General features: G+C 38.0%; 2 protein-coding genes across 3 annotated transcripts in view; both read right to left on the minus strand.

Annotated features, from left to right (window-relative positions):
* The window catches only part of LOC141984535 (kinesin-like protein KIF28), a 60,784-nt gene extending 59,865 nt beyond the window's left edge, over positions 1–919 (minus strand). Inside the window, exon 1 of the mRNA XM_074947613.1 lies at positions 848–919. Coding sequence (XP_074803714.1) covers positions 848–901 — 54 coding nt within the window. The 5' untranslated portion in view covers positions 902–919. The remainder of the gene's footprint in view (positions 1–847) is intronic.
* A 1,319-nt stretch (positions 920–2,238) lies between these two features.
* Positions 2,239–26,666, minus strand: part of AHCTF1 (AT-hook containing transcription factor 1) — an 82,349-nt gene continuing 57,921 nt past the window's right edge. For both annotated transcript variants that reach the window (XM_074948952.1, XM_074948953.1), the window contains exons 27-36: positions 21,702–21,897; positions 20,604–20,807; positions 16,909–17,344; positions 14,810–14,930; positions 13,802–13,905; positions 10,653–10,840; positions 6,211–8,098; positions 5,210–5,343; positions 4,230–4,333; positions 2,239–2,573 (exon numbers count right to left, since the gene is read on the minus strand). In XM_074948952.1, coding sequence (XP_074805053.1) covers positions 2,381–2,573; positions 4,230–4,333; positions 5,210–5,343; positions 6,211–8,098; positions 10,653–10,840; positions 13,802–13,905; positions 14,810–14,930; positions 16,909–17,344; positions 20,604–20,807; positions 21,702–21,897 — 3,568 coding nt within the window. In that variant the 3' untranslated portion in view covers positions 2,239–2,380. The remainder of the gene's footprint in view (positions 2,574–4,229; positions 4,334–5,209; positions 5,344–6,210; positions 8,099–10,652; positions 10,841–13,801; positions 13,906–14,809; positions 14,931–16,908; positions 17,345–20,603; positions 20,808–21,701; positions 21,898–26,666) is intronic.

A 26,666-nucleotide genomic window follows, 5' to 3' on the forward strand; every position in this document is an offset into this window, starting at 1 on the left:
TATCTCCCCTCCCAACATTCCCATCTGAAATCCTGTTTTACCATTTGTCCGTGTACTCTATGCCTGGTACTCCCTTAATTCAAATGCCTCCTTAAAATTTGTCTTTCTTTGTGATAGTACAGTCCTGATCAATGCCATCGAAGTTCAAATAATGTGTTTTAAAGTTTCAATAGTCCAAAATAAATGGATTTTAATATATGATATTTATCTTGGCAAAATCTCTTTTAAGCAAATTTATTGTATCTTAAAGCTTCTACGAAATTACAAAATTAATGCCAGGTCCAAATATGGTCAATACTGTTACTCCAATCACCACCAAATAGAGCAAACACTAAGTGTTGCCAAACTATATACACTTTACTAGAACCAGTTTGAAAATAAAATAGTTTACAAATTCTTTAATACTCAGTCAAATCGTTAAACATTTTATGTAGCAGTTTGATGTACCATCATTTGCTGTGCTTATTTAGAGTGAATTTTTTTTCAAACTGGGGGGAAAAGACAAATAACTAGAATATGTTAAAACCCTGTTAAGCTAACACCATGCTTACTACGATTTGATTCATTCTATTCTAATAGGGATTTCAGCACTTGGTTTTTACAAAACATTTTGGTTTGGTACATGGAACATATGTTGATTTAAAAAAAAAAAGTTAGCTGTCACTTGCTTTTTAAGTAGTTTGCTCCTTTACCTAGTATTCATTTTTAAGTATTTCACTGTATTTCTGTACACTTAATTTAGGTACAAAGCATTACACTCTTAACATGTTAAGAGCGTCCTCTTTTTTCCTTAAGAGCCTATTAAAATTTAAATCTAAGTACAATAAAATTTAACGTAACTACTAACCTGACTGAAAGGTCTCACGCGTACTGCCACTTTCACACTGTCAATGCTTGGCATGCTATTATTACTTGCACTCTTCCCAGGATATTCCAAAGCCGAAAAACATTTAAAGTAAATACAACTCCTTCTCTAGAGAAAGCCTGTTTTGAGAAATCAAAAGCACAGCCAGGGAAGCTGTTTCTTTTTTATGAGGTCAGTCTATTAATTATTAATATTTTCTCATTGTGTACAAGATACTAGTTACCTGATAAATTATTTCTTAAAGTAATTGCAGTAGCTTTCACTAACTGAAAAAGTTTAATTTCAGGTTTCACTGTTCTGAAGTCTTCAAAATTGCACCTGGATATGAATTGACATATATGAAATATCACCTAAATTGTTCAAAGAATTAAGACTGCTATATTAAAAGACCAGACTAGCACTTCCCAAGTCTGCGTGAAAAAGGAATAGCTTTTTCCTATTGTTCATACTATTTTAGTCTTTAAAGGGACACTTTCACAGCCACCTGAGATAATCAGTGAAATAGCTGTACAAAAATCTGGTTTGTAACTATGATCTTTGCATACTTCTTGCATTGCTCTCAGCTTAGACAATTAAAATAATTGAAGTCAGTTTCACTAACAGATTTTCAATGCTACGATGTGTTCATTTTGAACACTGTAAAAGCATGTAGGTTCACAGACAATTGTTCATTATTTTAAATTGTGGTAGCATTTCTATTACTCTAAAGTTTGCTAAAAATTTTTTTTTCAAATTTGGTCCAAATTTATATAGGCAATGTCCCTTTAAATGTATATCCTATAGCACATAATTGAAAATACCAAAGCACCTATATAGCTAAGTTTATGCTGACACAGCAAATTGAAAAAAATAGGGAAACATCTGAGGTGTGATCTAGTTTTATAAACTCAAGAGCAGCTTTCCCAAAGTTTAAGACAAATACAAAAAAAATATTGCACAGGTTCAATACAATTGTTTACATTCGGACTTCAATACAGTACATTTTAACCATGATGTAAGGAATTAGCAGCTTGTGTTCTACAATCCCAATTATTGGTGCCAAAGGGTTAAACATTTTCTATAAAATTTAAAACAACTGTCAGGTTTTAAATTTTTAATCATTATAGTAAGAATAAACAAATTTTTTAAGAGAGTTTTGGCCTAATATTGGAGGGTTAGTAATTATGGCGAGACAACATTACGATGTTCTCAAGCAATTTGGTCCACTCAAACCATTATTCCCTCTCAAAAAGCTAGCAGACAATAAGCATATTGTGAAGTATACATTTTTATTTAACATTCCTAAAATAAGCTGTATTTACATATATAAATGTATGAAGTCTTAATATAAAATAGAAAAACTGCATTGACTGAAGAAATCACACTCCATATGGAGTTACTTATTGAAGACCGTTTATGAAATTTTACAATAATTTATATAAATTATTCTCTTCCAAATTAGATGATTTTTTTTAATAATCCACACAATTTTGATGACTTTACAAACAGTGGTGTACATTACAAATTAAAAAACAGTTATAGCATCTTCCGGCGTACAACTGGCTTTGGGAAATTAGACAGTCTCTTTTTGTTCTTTCGAAGAGTCTTTTCTGCTGTTTCTGCAGTTTCTTTCTGTTTGCTTTTTGTCCCATCCACAGGACTTCCAAACGGAGAAATGAACTTAATCTCCACTGGTGGAGGTGACCAAGAACATTCTTTCCCTGTGGTTCTGCAAGAAATGACACGTCCCAACTAGATTACATTATGCTTTTTAAAAACAAACAAACAAACAAACAAAAAAAAAACAAAGAGCCCCCAAAACCACATTTCTGGATGTTTTGATAGAAACAAAGCCAAAAAGCTAAATTAAAACAAATAAAATTATAGTCCCCTCCACACCAAAGAAATTCTATGATCAAGCAGGATCTTACAATTTATACTAATAACTTCATGTAAAGAGTAAGATTTTTCCATGTATAACTACATTAACATTATGACTGAAGCTCTTGACAATCAAAAGAGTAACTGGAAGATCATAATTTTCAGGAAGATAAAAAGGCAAATAAATAGCTCCTGATGGAACATGAGATTATACTGCCTTAAATTTATGCCTCTTGAGAGCTTAAATGAGGTCAACTGTCCCATATCTCAAGTGTCCCATATCAGATTTGTTCCTGATTTAGGTCTATTGTCACCACTATGCCTCTAATTAAGGACATAGTCAGGGATTGATTGGAGCAGCAAAAAAAGAAAGACTAGAGTTAATCTGCATACAGCTGCTAGAGAGGAGGAAATGGGGAAGACTACGACTCTGCCATCAGGGAGGGGAGGGCAGGCAAAAAGGTATACACAACTATAGAATAAATAAGGCTGTACTTGACCAAGTGGATTCTGGTCCAAAGGTACTGGAGAGAAAAAATGTGCCCCATCGAGGAGAACTGGTTTATATACTGGGAAACAGAAGACTTAAAAAAATTGGAATATATGGCTTGAAACAATGGCATACACTAAAGTGTTCCTTTCATTGTACTCCCTATGTTTATAAAATTGAAGTTTTGCTAGAAGTAGCAAGAATATTTATGATATTCGTTTAAAAATGCTAAACCATCATTAAACTTTCCTTCTTCAGTTTTCCAACTGCAAGGGGCTCTTTCCTTCATCTATATGGTCTTAAATCTTACTGAAATTAAATTAAAAAGACCCCCGTGCATAATTTCCTCATTTACCTGATACAGAAAGCCAAACTAGTCCTAAATACAAGTCCTGAAATGTTCAGGTGGGTGGAGAGCAATTTAGGCTTTACTTCTGAAAAAAGACTTTATTCCAGAAAAAGAATTCTGTTCAATGGAAATGCAACTATTGATATATTTGAGCCTTGAAAATAATTAAAAAAACAAACCAACAATAAATGGATCAAGAGGCACAGTAATTTTCCCCAACCATTTAAACAAAAGTGGACATGGGACACCCAGTTGCACACAAAGGGGCCCAAAGATAAACTCAAGAATTCATTTTCACTTAGCTAAAAATCAGCAGCTCTACAGTATCAGAAAATTTATATCAATATTTCAAACTGGCAGTTACCAATATTGCTTCCCACCCAAATTTACTGTGAATGAATACTCTCAAAGGATTTCTGGTGCTTTTAAACCAGTTTGTTCAGGAGAATGCTTACAGAGCCATCAAAACTGTAAAACAAGGAATTCAAATGTCCTCAAAATGCAGTTCTTTGGCTTCCTGCTGGAAAACCTCTCTCTATTCGCTCCTCTCCACTGTATGGAGTGAACTATAGACTTTGCAAGTTTACCTCCTAAACCTAGAATGAAGAATTTTTGCACTTTCATGCAATTTTTGTAAAGATGATACAGTATTAAGCATTTCATACTTGCTTGCTTTCTGTGTTTTTGATTTTGTAGCTCTTCTTCGCTTCACTTTCTGCTTTCCCACAAACTCTACTGTTTTGTTATCCTCTTCTTTAATTGGTAACTCCTGTGTTAAAGCAACAGAAAACATACATGATTTATACTATAAACGCCCTCCCATTCCTAAGGAGTGCTGACTGATTTATAAACATGCTTACTCCCAAACAGTTTTAAAATCTGATTTATATGAGAATGGTTATTCAATAGAGCATTACAAATTATTTTGGGCAAATAGTAAATTAGCCAAAAATGCATCTTTCAGTGCACCAAAACTATCCATGAATTCATGCCGAATTCAGCTAACAGTTTTGGCCAGAAAAATCCCCCGCCCCCGATGGAAAAGTCAAGCTGTTTCAAAAAGAAATGTCAATTCAAATAGACATTCAAGGTGTTTTGTTTGACTCAAATGAATTTTTTTTTTTTTTTTTGCTTTTTCATTCTGCCAGGGGGAAAAAAAAAAACAAAAAAGATTTCAATTTCGGTTCAAAATGAACTAATTTGGTTTGTTTTGTGACCAAACTGAAAAAAATCAATTATTTCCTCAGTTCTATTATTACTGAAGGAGAATGCTGATAAAAATACAAAGTCCACATTTCTTAAGACATTAGCAGTTATTTTCCCTTACATCAGAAGTATTGTACCAACATCTGAAAATTCAGATTTGAATATTAGGAGTTCATTCACCATAATATCGCTCAAAGGTTTGTTTATTCTTAGTTTAAATATATTCAGATTTATTTTTGCAAGTATTAATTATAATTAACTCTCAAGAATAAAGCCAAATAGTTTTAACTTAATTGATTTATTTTAAATTTTTCTTGTAAAAACATTATGGTTTTACAGAACAGGGTTCTGCGACAGTCATAATTAAAGAATATAGTTTGTAAAAGAGTTACAGAGAAAAGCTTGAAACTGATAGGAAGTAATTACAAATATTACTTACCAATTCTTTCACAATCCGTGAAATACTGGATACATGTTTCCTCCTCGACCTCAAAAGGGGGGGTGAGAACACAAACTGAGAAGACAACTCTGGGTCTAAATCCTTGAGCTGTACCGGATGCTCTGCCTTTTCAGCTACAATGACAAAATGTACAGTTAATGTAAATACAAATGATGGGGAAAGATAAAAATACAACTAATATTTAAGCACGGAATAGCAAAACCAAGATTACATCCCAGTAAAAATCTGTTTTTTTTAAATCTAAAACAAGGGTCAAATTGGGCTGTCCCATGGAAGCTCAAAGTTCTGGTACTTTCCCATAACGGCTGCATCTTGGTCTCCCAAGTCTTACTGCAAAATGTGAGCCAGATAAAAACTAATCCAATGATGCCTGTTTCTGGGTATCCAGATAACCTGAAACACTGGCTTTGATAGGTGTGAACTGTTCATCATTTCAGTGACATATTAACTCTTTAGTTCTGGGATAACAAAGCTAACACATAACTACTTCCCAACCAATCAAAGCACACAAGATGCATGAAGGACAATCACATACTGAAGAGCTGCAAAATCTACTGAGATTCATCTCATTTTGGAGCTACAAGTAGGGGAACTCAAACTTTACATAGAATTTGGGAGAGTAACACACTATTTCTTCCACAAATGAAAAACAAAAGGCAGGCGTATGTAATGAAATTAATGATTTGAAATACTTAAGCTAGACAGAAATTAAAAACAAAGACAAAAGATCAGACTAAGTTTCATTCCACTGGACTTGTGATATTTCAACTCCCTCATATTGAGAGGCTTCTATAATAACCGAGTCCCGTAACTCTTAGACATGAGTAAAAAAAAAGAATTGTATCCTTCAATATGAATCTTAACTTTTGTATGATTACGGTCCTTACATAAAACTGTGCTCAAAATATGTTTCATGTAGCTGACAGGCAAGAATGAAATTGTAAGCATTCCTATTTTGTGTCAGAAAATAATTCAGGTACCTTTTGATTTCTTTGTAAGCTTTGTGAGAGGGGGAGAGAAAAAGAAGGACTCATTTTCCTCTAGGGAGAGCTTCTGATGCATGCCAATTTTGCTGGATCTGGTCCTTGTAACACGAGTACCATGAACTGCTAAAGTTCTCTCCATTTCATCAAGTCTTGATTCAGTTAGGTCTGCAACTAGCAAAGAAGGACTGCAATCAGTTCCTTGAGGCAAGCCTTCTTCCTCTGTGCTTTCCTCTGATACTGACTGTAGTTGCCTCTTTCTGTTTCTATGTCCAGCTCTTGCTGAAGTCCTGGTTGCAGCCAATGCCTCAACTGGCTGAACAGGTGTTTTCTCTAGAGTGGGTTTTCCAGTACCTGTTTTTTCTACTTTAGCAGGTGTAACTCTTGTTGCTCTTCTCTTGGGGGTATCAGGCATTTTCTCTCTCTCCTCTGAATGTATGTCTTCCAGAGTGGGTATAGAATCTGTACCTGCAGGCAGATTTAGTGTCCTCCTAATATTTCGTCTAGTAGTTACAGAAGATTTAAGTTCCATTTGATGATGAGAAGGCTTAGATGTATCAAGCTCACGATTTTCTGAAACTTCTGATGATGTACTAGTCTTTTTCCTCCTGCCTCTTCTAGTTGGCACAGGCAGCTGCTGCTCATAGGGCTCTGTCTCCTGATCAGTAATGATGTTTTCAGTAAGCTGTAAACTAACACTTTTTAGTTTTCTTCCACTTTTACTGGGACTAACTGCCATTTTTACCTTGTGATCAGTAAAAAGTTGGCTATTTTCTTGATCCCCTACTGAACGTTTTGCACCTCTACCAGTCCTTTTAGAAGTAGCAGGTAGCTTAATTGCTTCTTCAGCAAGAGGAATTTCCTCATTAGCCTGTTCAGAAAGTACTGATGCAGGTTCCCTGGTTCTCCTTAACCTTCTCCTTGGAGTACCAACCATCTGTAATGACTGTCCAATAGAATGAATGTTGTCTGATGTTTCTAAATGATTCCCCCTAGTTTTCCTGGAGCCTCTCCTAGGAGTATCAGGGATCTGAGATATTTGCTGATCTTGAGAATTTCCATCAGAATCAAGATGAGAACCTTCATGAATCGCAGAAGTTTCTTTTGTTCGCCTAGCACTTCTCCTCAGGGTACACGGTCCCAACAGATCTGGTCTGCCTGCATTTGACAGCTGTTGAGCATCTGTTGAGGGGATATTTAGATTTTTTCTCTTTCGTCCCCTTGGACGTTTAGGTGTCACCACATAGTCTACTTGACAAACACTGGCATTATCTGCATTTGCTTCCTGCCCAGTTGTTAGTGGAGTCTTTACTGACTTCTGGGAACTAGTTACCATTTTGCTCATTAAAGGTATACTTTCATGAACAGACTGTTCCACTACTTCAGAAATGAATTCTTTACTTCTTGTGTCTTTGATTACATCTAATAAATTTTCAGCAATAGCTACCTTAACAGGTTCAGGCACATATGGGAATGGCTCTGCAATATTCTGAGACTCCTGATCACTAGTTACAGTGGGCACTGAATTCGTAATGTTCTCTTGGTTATCAATATTGCCTACATGATTCATATGCTTGTCCTCTGTTTTTGTGCTAACTGGTTTAGTAGACATATCTAACGTAGGGTCTCCTGACTCAGTTTCACCTTCTTCTCCTTCTAATATTAAAGTAAAATTGCTTTCAGACATGAAAAGCTCTCCATCCCCTTCAGCTGCGTCACATTCATCGGTGTCTTTAGTATCAGGCAAGTCACAAGTGAACTGCTGTTTGATAGCATTAAAGTTATATTGAAGTTTAAGGGTGCCTGATGGATATTGCTCATTAAATGGAGGTGTCTCAGCTGTTTCTTCTGAAGCTTGGACATCAGATGTGCCATCTTCAATAATCTAAAATAAAAGTAAACCGGTTTGTTAGTAATATATTAATATATGTTCATATATTAGTTTCTGCATATACTAACTTTCAGCAGGCCTTGATATGATTGAGGTCAATGGTGCCCCCTTCTTTTGAATCATTATTGAGCACAATAGTTAGAAGTAAACAAATCATTCTCTATTACACACAAAATGCACGCAATTTAAGGGACTGAATATAAGTATTTATTACATGGAACCAGATAGTTAAGCAGTTTTAGATTTTCTGTTTACAATTACAAAGATTTTCTAGCAGCAAGGAATCAACTGTATTGTTTTACAAGTCTGAGGTAGATCAGGAACTGTCTCCAGTCTATTCTAAGAGGAATGTAAGTAAAGTAAAAGGGTTGAGCCAAAAACCCATATTCAGACATTCTTAAGAACTCCTCAAAAGTGAGCATTCACTTCTCATTTTCCTGCCTCCTGTCCTCTTAACAATTGCTAAGAAATCTTATTAGGAAAACCCGCCACTCAAGTGTGACTAGGAGACTGACTAAACCCAAGGGACACTGACACTGTACAACCTTCAACACCGACGCAAAGATTGTCAACAGAAAGGCAGACATCCCACTCTAAGCTCAAGGCTTTAACATAGGGGAAGAGAAGCCAATGAGGGAAGCCTGCAGGTATGCTAGTGGGAGAAGGAGGTGGGAGTTAGGCAAGGGTAGAAAAGCCCTTCCTATGCTCCAGGTGGCTCTCTACCAGCAGCTATGTCACCAACCTCAGCAGCTTTGCCTCTCTCATGGCAGCTGCTCCTTTCTTTTCCCCACAGAGGGCTCCTAACCCACTATTCCTAGAACCAAGAGTACTCTGACCTTCTATACCCTGGCCTCCAGTTTCCAAAGCTGGCAAAGGCAGAATGTCTATATACCTTCAGAGTCTCAGCCAAGAAATGGAGACTGCCTCCCTGTGCTTAGCTGCGTGCTCAGAGCGTGTGTGTTGTACCCTCCTACCCAGCCCTTTGATCCTGACAAGATGACAACAGTGCAATATCTCTTCTCACCACAGGCATAATACCGCACAGTGATTCTGAGTCTGCCCTGTATGCTGTTCACATGTGTCTCAATAACTCCCACAGCTCTTTCTTCAACCATATGCGGCGAGAGGGGTCGTAAAAATCACATCAGAGATGAAATTCAGTAAGACAACTGGAGGTTTTAACAATTCTATTTTTTAGTTTAAGAATACTGCAGTGAACCACCCTTTAAAATCATAACTAAGAATGTGAGTCTGTCACGGGAGTCACGGATTCCGTGACTTTCTGGGACCTCCAAGACTTCTGCAGCAGCTAGTGCAGCTGGTCCGGGGGCCGCCTGAGTAGCTTGGGCAGGCCCTGGGCCAGCTGCATCATCCGCTGCTGGGGCTGTCTCGGGCCACCATGCCCACCCCCCCCAACACCCAAGCATCAGGAGGAGTTTGGGTGTAGGAGGCGGCTCAGGGCTAGGGCAGGGGGTTGGGGCATGGGAGTGGGCGAGAGCTCTGGGCGGTGCTTACCTTGGGGGGGCTCCCCAGAAGTGGCAACATGTCCCTTGGCCTCTAGGCGGAGGTGTGGCCAGGGACTGTCTGTGCACTACACCCACCCTGAGTGCCGGCTCCGCAGCTCCCAATGGCCAGGAACCGCAGCCAATGGGAGCTGCAGGGGTGATGCCTGCAGGCAGAGGCCGCACGCAGAGCCCCCCAGCCACTCCTCTGGCTAGGGATGTGTCGCTGCTTCCAGGGAGCCACACAGAGCCAGGTAGCGAACCTGCCAGCCCCGCCAACGCCCCACCACCCCTCAATCAGTAAAAGGAGCCCTGGCACCCCCGGGCCGCCCCAGAGCAGCCAAGATTTAGTCCGGGGTATATAGTACAAGTCATGAACAGGTCACAGGCCATGAATTTTTGTTTACCGCCCATGACCCGTGGATGTCTTTTACTAAAAATACCTGTGACTAAAACGTAGCCTTAATCATAACTAATGTCAGAGGTTCTATAAATTGGGATTTGAACCCTAAATAGAATTTCTATTTAGTTGGAAACAACCTGGCAGTCCAATTATTACATTACTGAGAAACTGTTTATACTAATTAGAAACAGTGGAAAAAATTCTGAAAAGTTTACCCAGTGAGCCTCAGTTTTGTTAAAATGAAATTGCACTGCCCCCTCTACTTGCTTTTAGCCTTAAAACAGATGTCTGATTTTGGACCACTTCACATAAGGCCTTGCATAAATGTTTATATTTAAGCAAATCAGATTAATATGTAACTGGTCCAAGCTGATTTTGGGAAAAGGAGGATGTTGACTGTGTGTTCTTAGTTTTTTGTATTGCTGTAGCAATACCCATCTTGATTGGGGTCCCATTGTCCGAGGTGCTGTGGAAACACAAAGATCTCTAACTAAGCACTGAAGTTAATAGTCATGCTAAGTCAACTGAAGAGACTTACAGGTCACATGAAAACATTTCGACGCCAACTGTCAAGCTTCTCAGGTTTCCTAAGAGTTTTTCTGTCTTGTACTAACTTAGTAAAATGGACAAATAATTCACTTACGTTAACTTCTTTAGTTTCAGGAGGACTTTTAGAAGTAGATGTTTTTTCTTGCAGGAACAGAACATTTTCTTCTATTGCAGCTTCCTCTGACTTCTGATCTTCATGTAGGTCCTCAACCCTTTCCTCTTGAAGCTGGTTTTCTGAATGAGTACTGGGAATATCCTCACTGTGAAGGATACTGATCAGAGCTGAAAGAGATTTTTTCCCCAGTAAATTTCTGACTTCAAGTTGCCTGACATAAAAAGCTGCACAAGTTGGACTCATTTTAACTGCTGCATAAATACTGAGGATTGTATTAATTGATACTCTGTAGGTATGCTTCTTTAAAACATTGGTCTAGATCCTTGAATCGGGTGTTGGTGGGGCATAGGGAAACAATACTACTTTTATACAGAAGAATCACTGACAGAGTGGGATAGTGTATTTCCACACAATACTAATATTCGTGCATGTTTATACACAGGTCAGACAAAACTGATTCAGCAGAATTCAGTTCAATCCACAATTCATTCATCCCTGCCTCATACAGTTAAGACCAACTGATTTCACAAGTGTCCTCTAAGTCATTTTTTTTTAACGAAAGGATTTTCCTGTATTGAAAAAATAAAAGTTTGTCTTGCTAATGAGCAGCCATAACAGAGAAATTACCATTTTATAATGGACCGAAGTATGGCATAATCCCAAATGCCAATTTGAGACTTAACACTTAAACCAGGGATACTCAGATCTCAGTGGTTCAGGAGCCAAATTAGCTAAAAGAGCCACAGTAGTGCGAGTTCATTGTTTCATATAAAAATTATATAATTCTCACAGCAAAATGATTATTATTTTTATCAACCACAATTGGCTAATAACATAGTAAAAGCATCCTGATTGCTTAATAACTTTTCTTGGTTGACATTATGTGCTGCACAGAGTTGCAGGAGACACATTAAAGAGCAACTTGTGGCTTGCAAGTCTCAGTCTAAGTATCACTGACAAACTGTCCAGGCCTTTGGGCTGTACTCTACAGGGCCTCTTTTTGTAATAGAGTAGACCAGGGGAACACATTTCTTGACATGCGATCTGAACAAGACTGTTCCAGAGCTGTAAGAAAGAGTTTTTCTGAGTTAAAATTTTTCAATTAGTGTAAACGCTATATTATCTTACATTTAGTGGCAGATTAGCAACAATATTTGATAAGATATCGAAGAGCTACAAAAGGATCTCAAAACTGGGTGACTGGGCAAAAAAATGGCAGATGAAATTCAATGTGGATAAATGCAAAGTAATGCACATCAGAAAGCATAATCCCAACTATACATATAAAATGAAGGGGTCTAAATTAGCTGTTACACTCAAGAAAGATCTTGGAGTCATTGTGGATAGTTCTCTGAAAACATCCACTCAGTGTGCAGCGGCAGTCAAAAAAGCGAACAGAATGCTGGGAATAATTAAGAAAAGGATAGATAATAGGACAGAAAATATCATGTTGCCTCTCTATAAATTCATGGTACGCCCACATCTTGAATACTGTGTGCAGATGTGGTTGCCCCATCTCAAAAAAGATATACTGGAATGGGAAAAGGTTCAGAAAAGGGCAACAAAAATGACTATGGTATGGAACAGCCTCCATATGAGGAGAGATTAATAAGACTGGGACTTTTCAGCTTGGAAAAGAGATGGCTACGGGTAGATATGACAGAGATCTCAAAAATCATGCCTGGTGTAGAAAAAGTAGATAAGGAAGTGGTGTTTACAACTTCTCATAACACAAGAACTAGGGGTCACCAAATGAAATTAATAGGCAGCAGGTATAAAACAAATGAAGTATTTCTTCACACAATGCACAGTTAACCTGTGGAACTCCTTGCCAGAGTTCAAAAAAGAACTAGATACATTCATGGAGGATAGGTCCATCAATGGCTATAAGACAGGATGGGCAGGAATGGTGTCCCTAGCCTCTGTCTGGCAGAAGCTGGGAATAAGCGACAGGGGATGGATCACTTGTTAATTACCCGTTCTGTTCATTCCCTCTGGGGCACCTGGCATTGGCCACTGTCGGAAGACAGGATACTGGGCTAGATGAACCTTTCACTGACCCAATAGGGTCATTCTCATGTTCTTGAGTAAAGAAATTATTCTTTTTCTGTAAATTCGGTAACAAAATATTCTCTTAAAACAGCATGAACTGGGTCTCAGAACTGTTAATAAAAACAGTCAGAAACCGGCGCACACAGCCAGGAGATGATGATAAATTGAGTACAAGACCTATATGCTCTCCCCCCACACAGTGCCAAACAAAAGCTAGCAAAGGACATTACAAGTTTGGGGACAACCAATCTACCTCAAATATCATTTTGGAGGTCTACTTCCTAAGGACCAAACAGCCAAACTAGTTCACTGTTACATCCAATGCATTATGCCTGCCACATTTCTGCAGCTGTGGAACAGGGTATTAGCAACATTTTCTGCTGGCATGAAGCCACAAAGAAAAACAATTCCTCTGCCTTGCTATCACATGGGCTGCCAATGCAATGCCACTGAACTCATCTTGTTCTGCCTCCATGTAGGATGAGAGAGTAGGTGCTCCATGTTCCAAAACCTAGTAGCCAAGCCCACCTCATTTGGCAAGACTGAATTATGTAGAGATAAAGGGCCTCACACCAAAGAGTCACAAGGAAGGAGTTAAGAGCCCTCAACACTTGAGACAGGAAAAGTGACTGTACAGACACCTTCCCTCCTTGCTACTTCTTTCCTATAGCTTGAGTACCAAGCCCCCTGCCATCAGTTAGAAGGGTGTTTAAAGCGTGTGTCCGTTGCACACTTGATCTCAATTCTGCAGCAAAGATGTACTATTTGCAGCAGTGTGCTATGCACATAGAAACAATGAATTGTAATATCAATTTTCCTAAATCTCCAATTCAATAAAAATGTATGTGTTAACTCTGCCTCCTCTAAACAGAGGTTCTTTGATAAGTATATTCTAGCTCTAAGTTGACAAAAATTTGCATTGCCAAGCTTCACTTCAATCTGTTAAGTGTGGAGTAACAGGGTAAGTTGTGCATTTAACCCTGGCAGCTCAAATACTTTTTATGCACCTAACTACAGCTACCTTAACTCAACAGTTAAAACTTTCACTTGTTGCTAAATACACCAAACATACATACATTCAGAAATTCCTCCTGATGCCTCCAAAGCCTGTGATCTTGTGAGAGGCAGGTCTTTTTCTTCTGATAATGATGGCATCTTGGACTCTTCAGTGGCAGTTTCACTTTGTAAACAGAAAAACAGGAGGTTGAACCTCTGTATGCGTTTTAAAAATGTTTTGTTCTAGTTTTAAAACACTCATGTCCACGCTCATAACAGAACATTCAGAACAAAAACTGGAACTCCCTACCCCAAAATATTAGCATTCAGCTCAGGTCTCATTGTAACTAACTACACACATACATTAAGTAATGGCATGATTCAAGTATTAAATGTCCCTTCACTCTAAGTGTTTTCATCGTTTAAAAAAATGACAGTAATAAAAATACTGTTTTCTGCAGAACGATTATTTATGTAACTACTATAACAAAAGTTTAGAACAAGTTGTACAAAAAGTAAGGTCTGTACCAGTAAAGTTACCATAAATTATTCAATTTTCCTACATGTGCTTAGGTACTTGCAGGACTTTTCAATACAATGAAATACTTAATTCAGAGAGAGCAAGATATATATTTTAAGGAAACTGATTTTGTACAAAATGTTGTCAAAATACACAAAAGTAAACCAACTGAAGGAATCCCCCAGAAAACTCTTCAGCCATAGGAACCTTAGATATTACTTTTAATTACATGAGGTACACAATTTTCAGACAGAAGTGAGACTTTCAAGTACAGAGTGTCAGTTTAACAGACTCAAATTGGGAAAGTTTTAAATAACTTCATGATTGAATTAACCAGTTTGTAACCACAGTACTTTGTGAAGACTGTCTTTCTGAGAGTTAATGTTTGATTATTAACCAATGAGGTTATGTTTATGCAGGAAGAAGCAAGGAACCCCGATAGGATGTAGGTTACGAAAGTAAAATAGCAGAGAACCAATCTGAACTTAAGACAATAGAGCTTTTAAAGTACAAGAAAGCCAAATGGCACTCATTTGTATACCCAAATTATTTATTTTTACATATTTACCTTTCACCGGCTGACAAACAAGTAGAGACTCCAGCAACTTGAAAGATGCTTAAGCGATTCAACACCAACATACCCTCCTCAGGAAGGGTAGGACACGCTATTTCTGTCCTTTCCAGAAATCCTAGGAACAACATTGTTAACAGCTGAACAACAGGTAATTACTTGCATTAAACACAACTCAAGTTCTTTGAAAAAGTTTACCTGATTTTAAATTACAAACCTCATTATGTGCTTCATTATTTTGCTTATTTAAAATGCAAAAGTGATCTACTAATACATTGCTGTGGTTGAGATTTAAATGCACAAAAAGTCTGAGTTATTGCTCCCACTACAAAAGAAACTAATCTCTCTCTCACAATCATAGAAATGTAGGGCTGGAAGGTACTTCAAGTGGTTGAGAACCTTCTGCTGAGAAGTATTTTTCCATTACCGTATAATTTGATGTCATATTTTGTTACCTTTGCCCTCGTATTATTTTTCTTTCAAGGGCAACAAATGAACGAATGACAAAATTTTAGGGGGTAGGAAAAGATGTATATAGTGGTTGACTATTAAAAGTCAAAGAAAAATTGGATTAGCTACTGAAAACTTCAAACAAAAGCTTCTAATTTTAAGAGCAAAAGATAAAGTCCACCTCTTCCCCTTTCTTTGGATTTTGGATATTTATCTCCATAACTTATTTTTGTTTCTTCTCCATCCTCTTACCAGAGACCTTTCCAATATGCCTTTTGTGTTTCCATAATGTTGAACACCCTGGTTGAGATGGGCTTGACTTTGGTCTCTCCAGAGGTGGGTAATGCTAGTAACATCCTTTTACTCCCCTGCATCCCCAAAAGGTAGGAGGGGAGAGAAGCACAATCAAATGCTTTTGGCACTTGACCGAGGGATAAAGCTTGATCTTAAACTAATGCATTGCCAGGCTAAACCACTGACCACCACTATCATTTCTGTCTTGTCATACTTCATTTTGTGCATTTCTTTAGCCTCTTTCTGATCTGGGTGCCTGCTTTCTCCCTCTTCATATTACTCTCAGTGACCTGAATTAGGATCACACTGCTGGACCAAACAAAATGGTTTAAGTAGAAGCAGCACAGACTACCTTCTGCTGCTGCCAGTGATAAAATATCACATTTATACTGCAATTGTACAGAACCCTTTCCATCACAGCCCAACATAACAAGAAGGTTTCTTGTAAAGATTACCTAGTGATTATTATGCTTGCAAAAGCATCTTGTATTTCTTGTCCAACTACAAATGATCGTTAAGGTCACTGAGCTATTTTATTACAGATATTTGGACCTGGATCATTCCCCTCTGCTTGTGTAAATAAGTGGAGACTGTAGTTGAGAACTTCTGCTGCTCACATAGACATAGGAGTGAGGCACCTCACTGACGACAAATCAGCCCCCCAGACCCTGCAGAACCTTTCAATTCAAATACACTATGTGCATTAATACCTGACTGCATAACCCACTGGTGTGAACAAAGCAATTTTAAAATTCCATGCCACAAACAGATGGACACTTGCATGTCTCTACCAGAAATAGCGTATCTTGGATACAATTCAATAGACAGAAAAGATTACTATACAGTCCCAGTATGATGTTTTCAAATATGTCTAACTTATCAACATTTTCAAACAGATCAAAGGCCTTCTCAATGAGGACTAAGCCTATGACAAATCTGAAGCAACTGTTTAATCCTAAGCGTCAAAGAATGGGTAAAAATGCAGCTGATGAAAAGTCTTTCATACTCAAACACCAAAAACAAAACAAAAACAAACAAAAAAACAAAACAAAAAACAAAACAAAAAACCCACATGTAAACCCAAACTAGAAATATCCGCTTTCAAAAATAAGAAATTGTTGCCTCTTGGCTGAGACTAAGCACAAGGAATGTCAGCCCAAAACGCAACATATGAGATAGTTAAGGATGCCTCAAAATAGAGGCTTACAGTGGAAGGACCTTTTCAAATATGGAGGTCTAGCACACTATATCAGTATTAGCTACTGTCCACTATAATTATCATTTAACCTTTTAAAGGGCACCAAAATGGTCATTTAATTAGATTACTTAAGTGACCACATGACAACACATACCAGTTTGTTTCTCCAGCTCTGAAGAAGTCTGTTGTTCAAACTGCAAAGGCTCACTTTTGACCACCTCACTGCCTTCTTCCTCCATCTCTTCCTCTATGATAGCAACACCTTCGTCGGAAGAATTAGCTGGTTTAGAAGTTATGAAGATAACATCATCCTCAAAGTCGCCTGGTGATCTTGCATCATGATATTCCAAGGTAGTCTGGTCTGACCTGGCAGAAAAATTACTAGTTTCTTTGCCAACTTCCATTTTCTCCAGGACATCTCCTGCTATACCTTTTGAGGACTCATTCATTTCTGCAGGATCCTCCTCGGGACAGCTCAAAGTAAAGGGAGAAACTTTATCTCTGTCCTTAGACCAAGTGTCCTCCATTTGAACTCCAAGGTTATGTTCAGATGAAGCTACAAGGGGTTTTGTTTTATAGTCTCCCAGCATCTTTATTTAAAACAAAAAAAAACCAAATAAATTAGAGTCATAAATGAAACCCAAATTTTTCCAGGGAAAAATGACATATGAAACTTATTTCTGATATTTGGACATAGTCAATATACTGACAATTAAAGCTATTTCTTAACCATGTTACTAATACCATTTTAGCTTTTAAAACTAGAGTTTAAAAATTGAATGGACTTTTCACTACAATATTTACTCACTGATTTCAGTAAGCTTGGAGGGTTAAAGTGAACTGTGGTCAGTTTATTTTCTGGTTTCAGAGTAGCAGCTGTGTTAGTCTGTATTCGCAAAAAGAAAAGGAGTACTTGTGGCACCTTAGAGACTAATTTATTTGAGCATAAGCTTTTGTGAGCTATAGCTCACTTCATCGGATGCTCAAATAAGCTTATGCTCAAATAAATTTGTTAGTCTCTCAGATGCCACAAGTACTCCTTTTCAGTTTATTTTCTGTTTGTAGTCTCACTTTCTGATTCTCATATTCCAACCCACTACTGTTTTCAAGTTTTCAAAAAGAGGGAACTTCCCTTAGATATTAAGGTTGGCCCTAGTCTACTTGACAATGTCACTTTAATTAATATCCATTTTATATAGATTATAAAAAGGTTTCAGTGTTCATTAGTCTTACAGTCTGGAACAAGTTGATTAAAGTGACCATACTCCACTATTGAGATTTAAAAATAAATTATTAACATACATGAACTCTCCATACAAGTATTAATAAATCTTATTCATGACTTGTATTTGTTACCTTTAAAAGACCATTTGTGCTTGGTCAACCTGTTATCTGTGTATTCTGTTCAAATTCCAAAAATGGTAGCCATATATTATAAAGTCTACTGGATACGGATATAAGACTGTCTCTTTTTTCCACTGAAATGATTTCGCATACTTCAATTCTCCATGCCACTATTGCACATTTGGCTGCTAGCAGGAACTGTATCATCAGTGGATCCTTCCTCAAATCAATAACCTCCTTCGGATAGTAACCTAATAGAGCCAGTATGGGTTCCTTGGGTTGGTAGCATAACTTTAGTTATCCTGAAAGTTCTATTTATATTATTTTTCTCCAAAATATCATTTCAGGACATTCCACCACATATGCAGAAAGGTCCCTATTTCCTCACATCCTCTCCAGAATTTATGACTCTTTTGTTTATATTTTCTTTAGCTTAAATGGAATGAGATACCATTGATAAAGCATTCTGTAATAATTTTCCTTAATGGTTACACAAATAAATGAAATTTTGGCCTTTTTCCAGACACTTGTTTCAAAGTGAGATCTGCTTTTAGATCCTTTCCCCATTTTTCCAGTCTTCTCTTCTAGATCCATCAGTAACAATGTTACACCATGCACAGATCAGGCCCTCAGAGGTGGCCTTTCTTGTAATTAGTATTTCTAGCCTTGTTTTAATGGTCTCCTGAAACTTGGGCTTCCTACAGGGGATACGATATTAGGCTTTAGTTGCAAATAAGCCAAAATTGGCATATTATTTTCCAAGAACTCATGGTGAATATTGTTTGAGATATCTGTATCTCTGTTGTACTATGAGTGAAGATTTTAGCACTAACAATGAGAAGTCCTTGTGGCATCTTAGAGACTAAAAAATTTATTTGGGCATAAGCTTTCGTGGGCTATAACCCACTTCATCAGACAAATGGAGTGAAAAATACAGTAGGCACGTATAAATATACAGTAGGAGGGATAACTCAGTGGTTTGAGCATTGGCCTGCTAAACCCAGGGGTTGAGAGTTCAATCCTTGAGGGGGCCATTTAGGGATCTGGGGCAAAAATTGGGGATTGGTCCTGCTTTGAGCAGGGGTTTGGACTAGATCTCCTGAGGTCCCTACCAACCCTGATATTCTATGATTCTATGAGCACATGAAAAGATGGGAGTTGCCTTACCAAGTGTGTGGGTGGGTGGGTGGGGTGGCGGTGCTAATGAGGCCAATTCAATCAGGGTGGATGTGGCCCATTCCCAACAGTTGACAAGAAGGTGTGACTACACAAATCTGAACTTCCATGAGGTAAGCCTATTGCACTGAATACCAGACAGCTTCCCTGCCCAGGAAACATACTTAACACCTTTTTGAAGGATTATCACTGAGAAACCATCAAGACTGCAACCTGAGGCCATCTGTTTTGCTTGTCTTAACTGTTAGCTCACCCTGCCCCCAGAACAATGGTTTATCTACAGGGGGCAAGTAGCATGGGCGGAAGGGAAAGGAAATTCTCAGCAGGGTACATGGCAGAAAGATAAGAGACCTTACTTAAGAGCAAAGTTCTGCTCTATGCAGGTGGTGTGACCATTGCCAAACATAAGGACTAGCAGGAGAGAGCAGCCAGGAGGGAGTCTGCCAGCCTGAAATGTCGACAACTTAAGACTATCAGAAGGTGCGAGATCAGATGTGAGTAGCGTACTTCCCAGGACTTCTGTTGCTTTCAAAAATCTGTAACTCTCGGGTGCTTTAATAGTAAAGTTTCTGTGGTTAAGAAATCCCTTTGCTAAGCCTGTGTTCCTTCTTTCCCACCATATTGTCTCTGAAGGGGTTAAACTAGAAGCTAAGTGATCACAGCATGGTGGAGCATGTATAAGTGACTGGGGGGGATCAGCAGGTACCATATGGGGTCTAGGACAGCTAGATGGTGGCATCCCACATTCTGATGAAAGGAGTCAGATGTGAGGTCTGAGCTCAAGGGTATGCCAAATGGTCCCAGAGCCAGAAACAGTGATTAGACACTACCCCAGACTCAGCTGGCTTAGAAGAATGTGAGACCCAGCTACCGTGTCCACTTGTGTACTAGGCCAGGTTGTAACAGTATTAATTTCCATAATTCTACCATTAAAGAACAGCTAGCCAATGATTGTATAACCTTTTTCTTCCTATACAATTGAAATATTTTCAGTGGTACATAGATTGCAATTTCCTGAAAGAATTTACATGGATGAGCAGCTTGTATTTCCTGTCCAAAAACTTGTGATAGGACTGTTAAGGTCATTGCACTATTTCATTATACTTGAATCTCCGTTTGCATAAATTCTATTACCATTACAATAGTTTTTGATTTCTGAGTTAATTTTTGCTTATCCTTTGACTTGCCATTATACGCACATAACATACACTGAACAATCTACAATGACATACTGCATAAGCTTTTAAAAAACATACACCAAGTTGCAATCTACAAAGCTTTAAAACTCTCCACCATCACTTCCCTTTCACCAACTGTAGCCCAGCTTACCCCAGCTGTCCATTTGGAAGTTGCATTCTCTTCCCTGAATGAAATTCTGGGTTCTTTTGCCCGTAGAGGAGGAGTAATTGATCTTCCTGAAGATGCAGAAGGAGTTGCTATGGGTGTGGTACGAAGACTGGATCTCAAAATAGATTGCAGAGTAAACCCAGGGAAACCAGAAGCAGCAGATGATGTGGCCAAAGCTTTAGCTCTCTATGTAAAGGAATAAACATCTTAATTTGATCTCTGAACTGAAGACTACATGCAAAGTGTCAATTTCATGGAACATCACTGCTGCACAAGCTGCGCGAACTGGGCATTGAAAGATGGGTCATGAAAATTATTAAACATATGGAAAGTAATCTGTATGAAGAGATATTTAAGATTGAGGATGTAATTCAGAACAAAGACAAATAAGTATGGTCATGACAAAGTACAAAGAGAATGGCATCAAATAGATAAATCAAAAGTTCCTTCATACTTTCATTATTCAACAGAGAGAGAGAGATTCAAATATGGCAGCAAACTGTAAACACACAAAAAATGTATGTATGAATAATGAAACAATGGCACTTATGGTCATAAGACACCGTTGAGGCCATGAGGTTAATGAAGTTCACAAAAAGACTGACATTTATACGCATAAAAACGTCTACAGTTACAGTAGATGGGAGAAGAAAATATAAGGGATATAAACCATCAGGCTTAGGAGTTTAAGTCAAACTAGCTACTAGGGGCTAAAATAAACTTCCCCTAGGGGCTAGTTATTCCATAACTGGCATAATAAGTATTTGGACATGTTGACATTCCCCATTTCAGCACTCTTGCCTGCACGTCAATAAAAATAAATTTGTTTTATAAAGCTATTTGGTAAACTATTTGGTAAACTGTTAATAGATAACATAATTTTATCATTTTGTAATACTCCTCTCCTTAAGTCGGTTTTCCACATATTGCTTCTAATGGAATTAGGTACATACAAATAAAATGCACATATGGGAGATCCAACAATTCAATACCTACATGCTTGGCATTATGTATTGTGGGGTGTTTTTTTTCCCCATAAAAGAAATTTAAAAATACTTCAAGTTTACCAATTCTACATACCTTAACCACAAGAGGAGTCTCCAACAAATTCAATTCTGATGCTCTTGAAATGTTCGTGTGCAATATGGGGCTCCGTGAGTTTGACTGTAATGGACTGGATATAGTACATGAAGTAGAAGCTCTACATGGTGTCTGCCAATTACTCTCAAATGAGGGAGAACACAGAGGAACAGGACGAACCACCAAATCCAGCAATCTGCCGAGATTTAAATGAGGATATTGATATAATAGCCATCACAGAAACTTGGTGGAATGAGGATGATTAATGGGACACAGTAATACCAGGGTACAAAATATATCGGAAGGACAGAACAGGTCGTGCTGGTTGGAGAGTGGCTCTATATGTGAAAGAAAACGTAGAATCAAATGAAGTAAAAATCTTAAAAGAACCAAACTGTACCATAGAATCTCTATGTATAGTAATTTCATGCTCAAATAATAAGAATATATCAGTAGGGATATATTATCAACCAGCTAACCAGGATGGTGATCGTGACTGTGAAATGCTCAGGGACATTAGAGATGCTATAAAAATAAAAAAAACTCAATAATAATGGGAGATTTCAACAATAATGGGAGATTTCAACTATCTCCATATTGACTGGGTACATGTCACCTCAGGATGGGGTGCAGAGATAAAGTTTCTCGACACCTTAAATGACTGCTTCTTGGAGCAGCTAATCCGGGAACCCACAAGAGGAGAGGCAATTCTTGATTTAGTCTTAAGTGGAGCACAGGATCCGGTCCAAGAGGTGATATAGCTGGACCACTTGGCAATAGTGACCATAATATAATTAAATTTAACATCCCTGTGGCGGGGAAAACACCACAGCAGTCCAACACTGTAGCATTTAATTTCAGAAAAGGGGACTACACAACAATCAGGAAGTTAGTTAAACAGAAATTAAAAAGGTACACGGCCAAAAATGAAATCCCTGCAATCTGCACGGAAACTTTTTAGACACCATAATAGAGGCTCAACTTAAAATGTATACCCCACATTTAAAAACATAGTAAGAGAACCAAAAAAGTGACACCATGGCTAAACAAAGTAGAAGAAGCAGTGAGAGACAAAAAGGCATCCTTTAAAAAGTGGAAGTTAAATCCTAGTGAGGAAATAGAAAGCAGCATAAACTCTGGCAAGTGAAGTGTAAAAATACAATTAGGAAGGCCAAAAAAGAATTTGAAGAACGGCTAGCCAAAGACTCAAAAAGTAATAGCAAAATTATTTTTAAGTACATCAGAACCAGGTAGCCTGAGAAACAACCAGTTTGGCCACTGGAGCATCGAGATGCTAAAGGAGCACTCAAGGACGATAAAGCCATTGTGGAGAAATTAAATGAATTCTTTGCATCTGTCTTCACGGTTGAGGATGTGAGGGAGATTCCCAAACCTGAGCCCTTCTTTTAAGGTGACAGATCGGAGGAATTGTCCCAGATTGAGGTGTCATTAGAGGAGGTTTTGGAACAAACTGATAAACTAAACAGTAATAAGACACCAGGACCAGATGGTATTCACACAAGAGCTCTGAAGGAACTCAAATGTGAAAGTGCAGAACTAACTGTGGTTTGTAACCTATCATTTAAATCAGTTTCTGCACCAAATGACTGGAGGATAGCTAATATGATGCCAATTTTTAAAAAGGGCTCCAGAGGTGATCCTGGCAAGTACAGGCCAGTAAGCCTGACTTCAGTACTGGGCAAACTGGTTGAAACTATAGTAAAGAACAAAATTGTCAGACACAGATGAACATAATTTGTTGAAAAGTCAACATGGTTTTTGTAAAGGGAAATCATGCCTCACCAGTCTACTAAAATTCTTTTGGGGGCGGGGGGGGGGAGGTGTTTCAAACAAGCATGTGGACAAGGGGGATTCCAGTGAATATAGAGTACTTAGATTTTCAGAAAGCCTTTAACAAGGTGCCTCACCAAAGGCTCTTAAGCAAAGTAAGTTGTCATGGGATAAGAGGAAAGGTTCTCTCATGGATTGGTAACTGGTGAAAAGATACAAAACAAAGGGTAGGAATAAATGGTCATTTTTCAGACTGGAGAGAGGTAAAGAGTGGTGTCCAGCAGGGGTCTGTACTGGGACCAATCCTATTCATCATTCATAAATGATCTGGAAAAAGAAATTAACAGTGAGGTGGCAAAATTTGCAGATGATACAAAACTACTCAAGATAGTTAAGTCCAAAGCAGACTGCGAAGAACTACAAAAGGATCTCACAATACTTGGTGACTGGGCAACAAAATGGCAGATGAAATTCAATATGGATAAATGCAAAGTAATGTACATTGGAAAACATAACCCCAACCATACATATAAAATGATGGGGTCTAACTTAGCTGTTACCACTCAAGAAAGAGACCTTGGAGTCACTGGATATTTCTCTGAAAACATCCGTTCAATGTGAAGCGGCAATCAAGAAAGCAAACAGAATGTTGGGAATCATTAAAAAAGGGATAGATAATAAGACAGAAAATATCATATTGCCGCTCTATAAATCCATGGTACACCCACATCTTGAATATTGTGTGCAGATGTGGTTGCCCCATCTCAAAAAAGATATATTGGAATTGAAAAAGGTTCAGAAAAGAGCAACAAAAATGATTAGGGATATAGAACAGCTTCCATGTGAGGATAATAAGACTGGGACTTCTCATCTTGGAAAAGAGACAACTAAGGGGGGATTTGATAGAGGTCTATAAAATCATGACTGGTGTGGAGAAAGTAAATACAGAAGTGTTGTTTACTTCTTCTCATAACACAAGAACTAGGGATCACCAAATGAAATTAAAAGGCAGCAGGTTTAAAACAAACAAAAGGAAGTTTTTGTTTTTTTTCCCACACAACACACAGTCAACCTGTGGAACTCCTTGCCAGAGGATGTTGTGAAGGCCAAGACTATAACAGGATTCAAAAAAGAACTAGATAAATTAACGGAGGATAGAGTCCATCAATGGCGATTAGCCAGGATGGGCAGGGATGGTCCCTAGCCTGTTTGCCAGAAGCTGGGACAGGGGATGGATCACTTGATGATTACCTGTTCTGTTCATTCCCTCTGGGCACCTAGCTTTGGCCACTGTCGGAAGACAGGATACTGGGATAGATGGACCTTTGGCCTGACCCACTATGGCCGTTCTATGTTCTTATTTTAAATTTAAAATGTGAAAACAGAAAATTAAGTTGTTTTCATATAAGCTGATCTGATAGCTTACAAGATGTGACCCGATTAGAATATTTTGAACTCTACTTTTTGAATTATTACAGCTGCCTTAATAGTGCGCAGCATGCAACTACACACCAATGAGGCCTAACTAGATATTGCTTCTATTGCCATTTTGTTTCTTTATCAATTACAAAACAAAAAATCTCACAACTTTGGCAAGCAGCTGTGTGGGAATGTATGAAATGATCCCTCCTGAGAAAAAAGTGTTTGTAGGAGGAAATTCCACTTCTCCAAAGGCAACAATGTAGTATTAGATATCCACTCAAGTGAATTACAAGTCCCAGAACATTTGTTAAACAGGCTGATTAGAAAACACTTTTTGTTTTTAAAAAAGGTAACAAGTAAGGTTCCCTTCAACTAGCTACAGCAGTTGTACTGCCCAACTTTTAGCTGGGCACATTACCTAACATCCTATAATCACCTGTCTAAAACATTCTCAGTTTCTCATATTACTGTTACTATATTATATTACTGTTAAGTGTTTGCATTACATTAGCACCTAAAAGACTCCACTGAGATTGACTCTCCATTGTGCAAAGACAGTCAGTCTCTGTACCAAAGAGATTACAATCTAAACTGAAGATAGGAGAAATATTATCCCCATTTTACAAATGTGAACTGAAGCACAGAGAGAGAGTGAATGTAACCTAGCTCTCCTGACTGCCAGTCTAGCCTTAACCACCAGACAATCCTTTCTCTGTACTGAGCCTCTCCTTTTTGTTCCCCCTCCATTCTAACCTTCTATTCTCTATCTCCTTTCATCCTCTTATTCCTCTTCCTACTCTCAGGTTTCAGAGTAGCAGCTGTGTTAGTCTGTATTTGCAAAAAGAAAAGGAGTACTTGTGGCACCTTAGAGACTAACAAATTTATTTGAGCATAAGCTTTCATGAGCTACAGCTATGAAAGCTTATGCTCAAATAAATTTGTTAGTCTCTAAGGTGCCACAAGTACTCCTTTTCTTTTTCCTACTCTCAGAAACCCAGGTCCTTCATCTGCATCCTCTTCATATCCATGACAAACTCCACTCTGGCCCCACCCTTTATTTTTACCCATTCCTCTTCACTCTACCAGCCCCCCTTTCCCCACTCTCTATCCTCTTCTTCCGATGTGCGGTAACCTGAAGAATACTTTGAGATGCACCTCAAATTTAAAGCATTGAAGAGATGACTGACAAATATGCCTCTAAGCAAATTAAAGAGAGATCTTATTCTGATCTGAGCAGGAGGAAAAAAGGTATGAACTGAACAATCAGAGAAAAGGATTCTCCTTGGCAGTCAGATGATTAAAAGAAGAGGTTGGATCTATTCCAACCTACAGTATTGACACTGACCTACTGAGCTTACGACACAGTACTACATGAAAATATTTATTCTCCTTAATTGAGGATTCAAAAATAAATGGTCTTTTCTACATCTTTATTTAAGAAAGTATCATTTTATTGTTCCTTTGCATTTTATAATCATTTTTAAAATCATGACCATTGTGGAAAGACAGATAAACATTAAATTGTTAATATGATTCACAAACTTTATCAATAAAGACTACCCCTGCCATGAGTGTATCCACAGTATTTTGTAAATAAAGAGGGCAAATCCTCTTCCCATTAATATTGGCATAAATACAGTACAAAGCTACTGACTTTGAGAATCACTCCAAATTTATACCACTGTGTCAGAGCAGATTTTAACCCAAAGGTTTAAAAACATTTTTTCCCCAGAGATTACAGAACTAAATAAC

This window comes from Natator depressus, chromosome 3 (genome assembly GCF_965152275.1).
Source record: "Natator depressus isolate rNatDep1 chromosome 3, rNatDep2.hap1, whole genome shotgun sequence".
In the NCBI taxonomy this organism is placed as follows: domain Eukaryota; kingdom Metazoa; phylum Chordata; order Testudines; family Cheloniidae; genus Natator; species Natator depressus.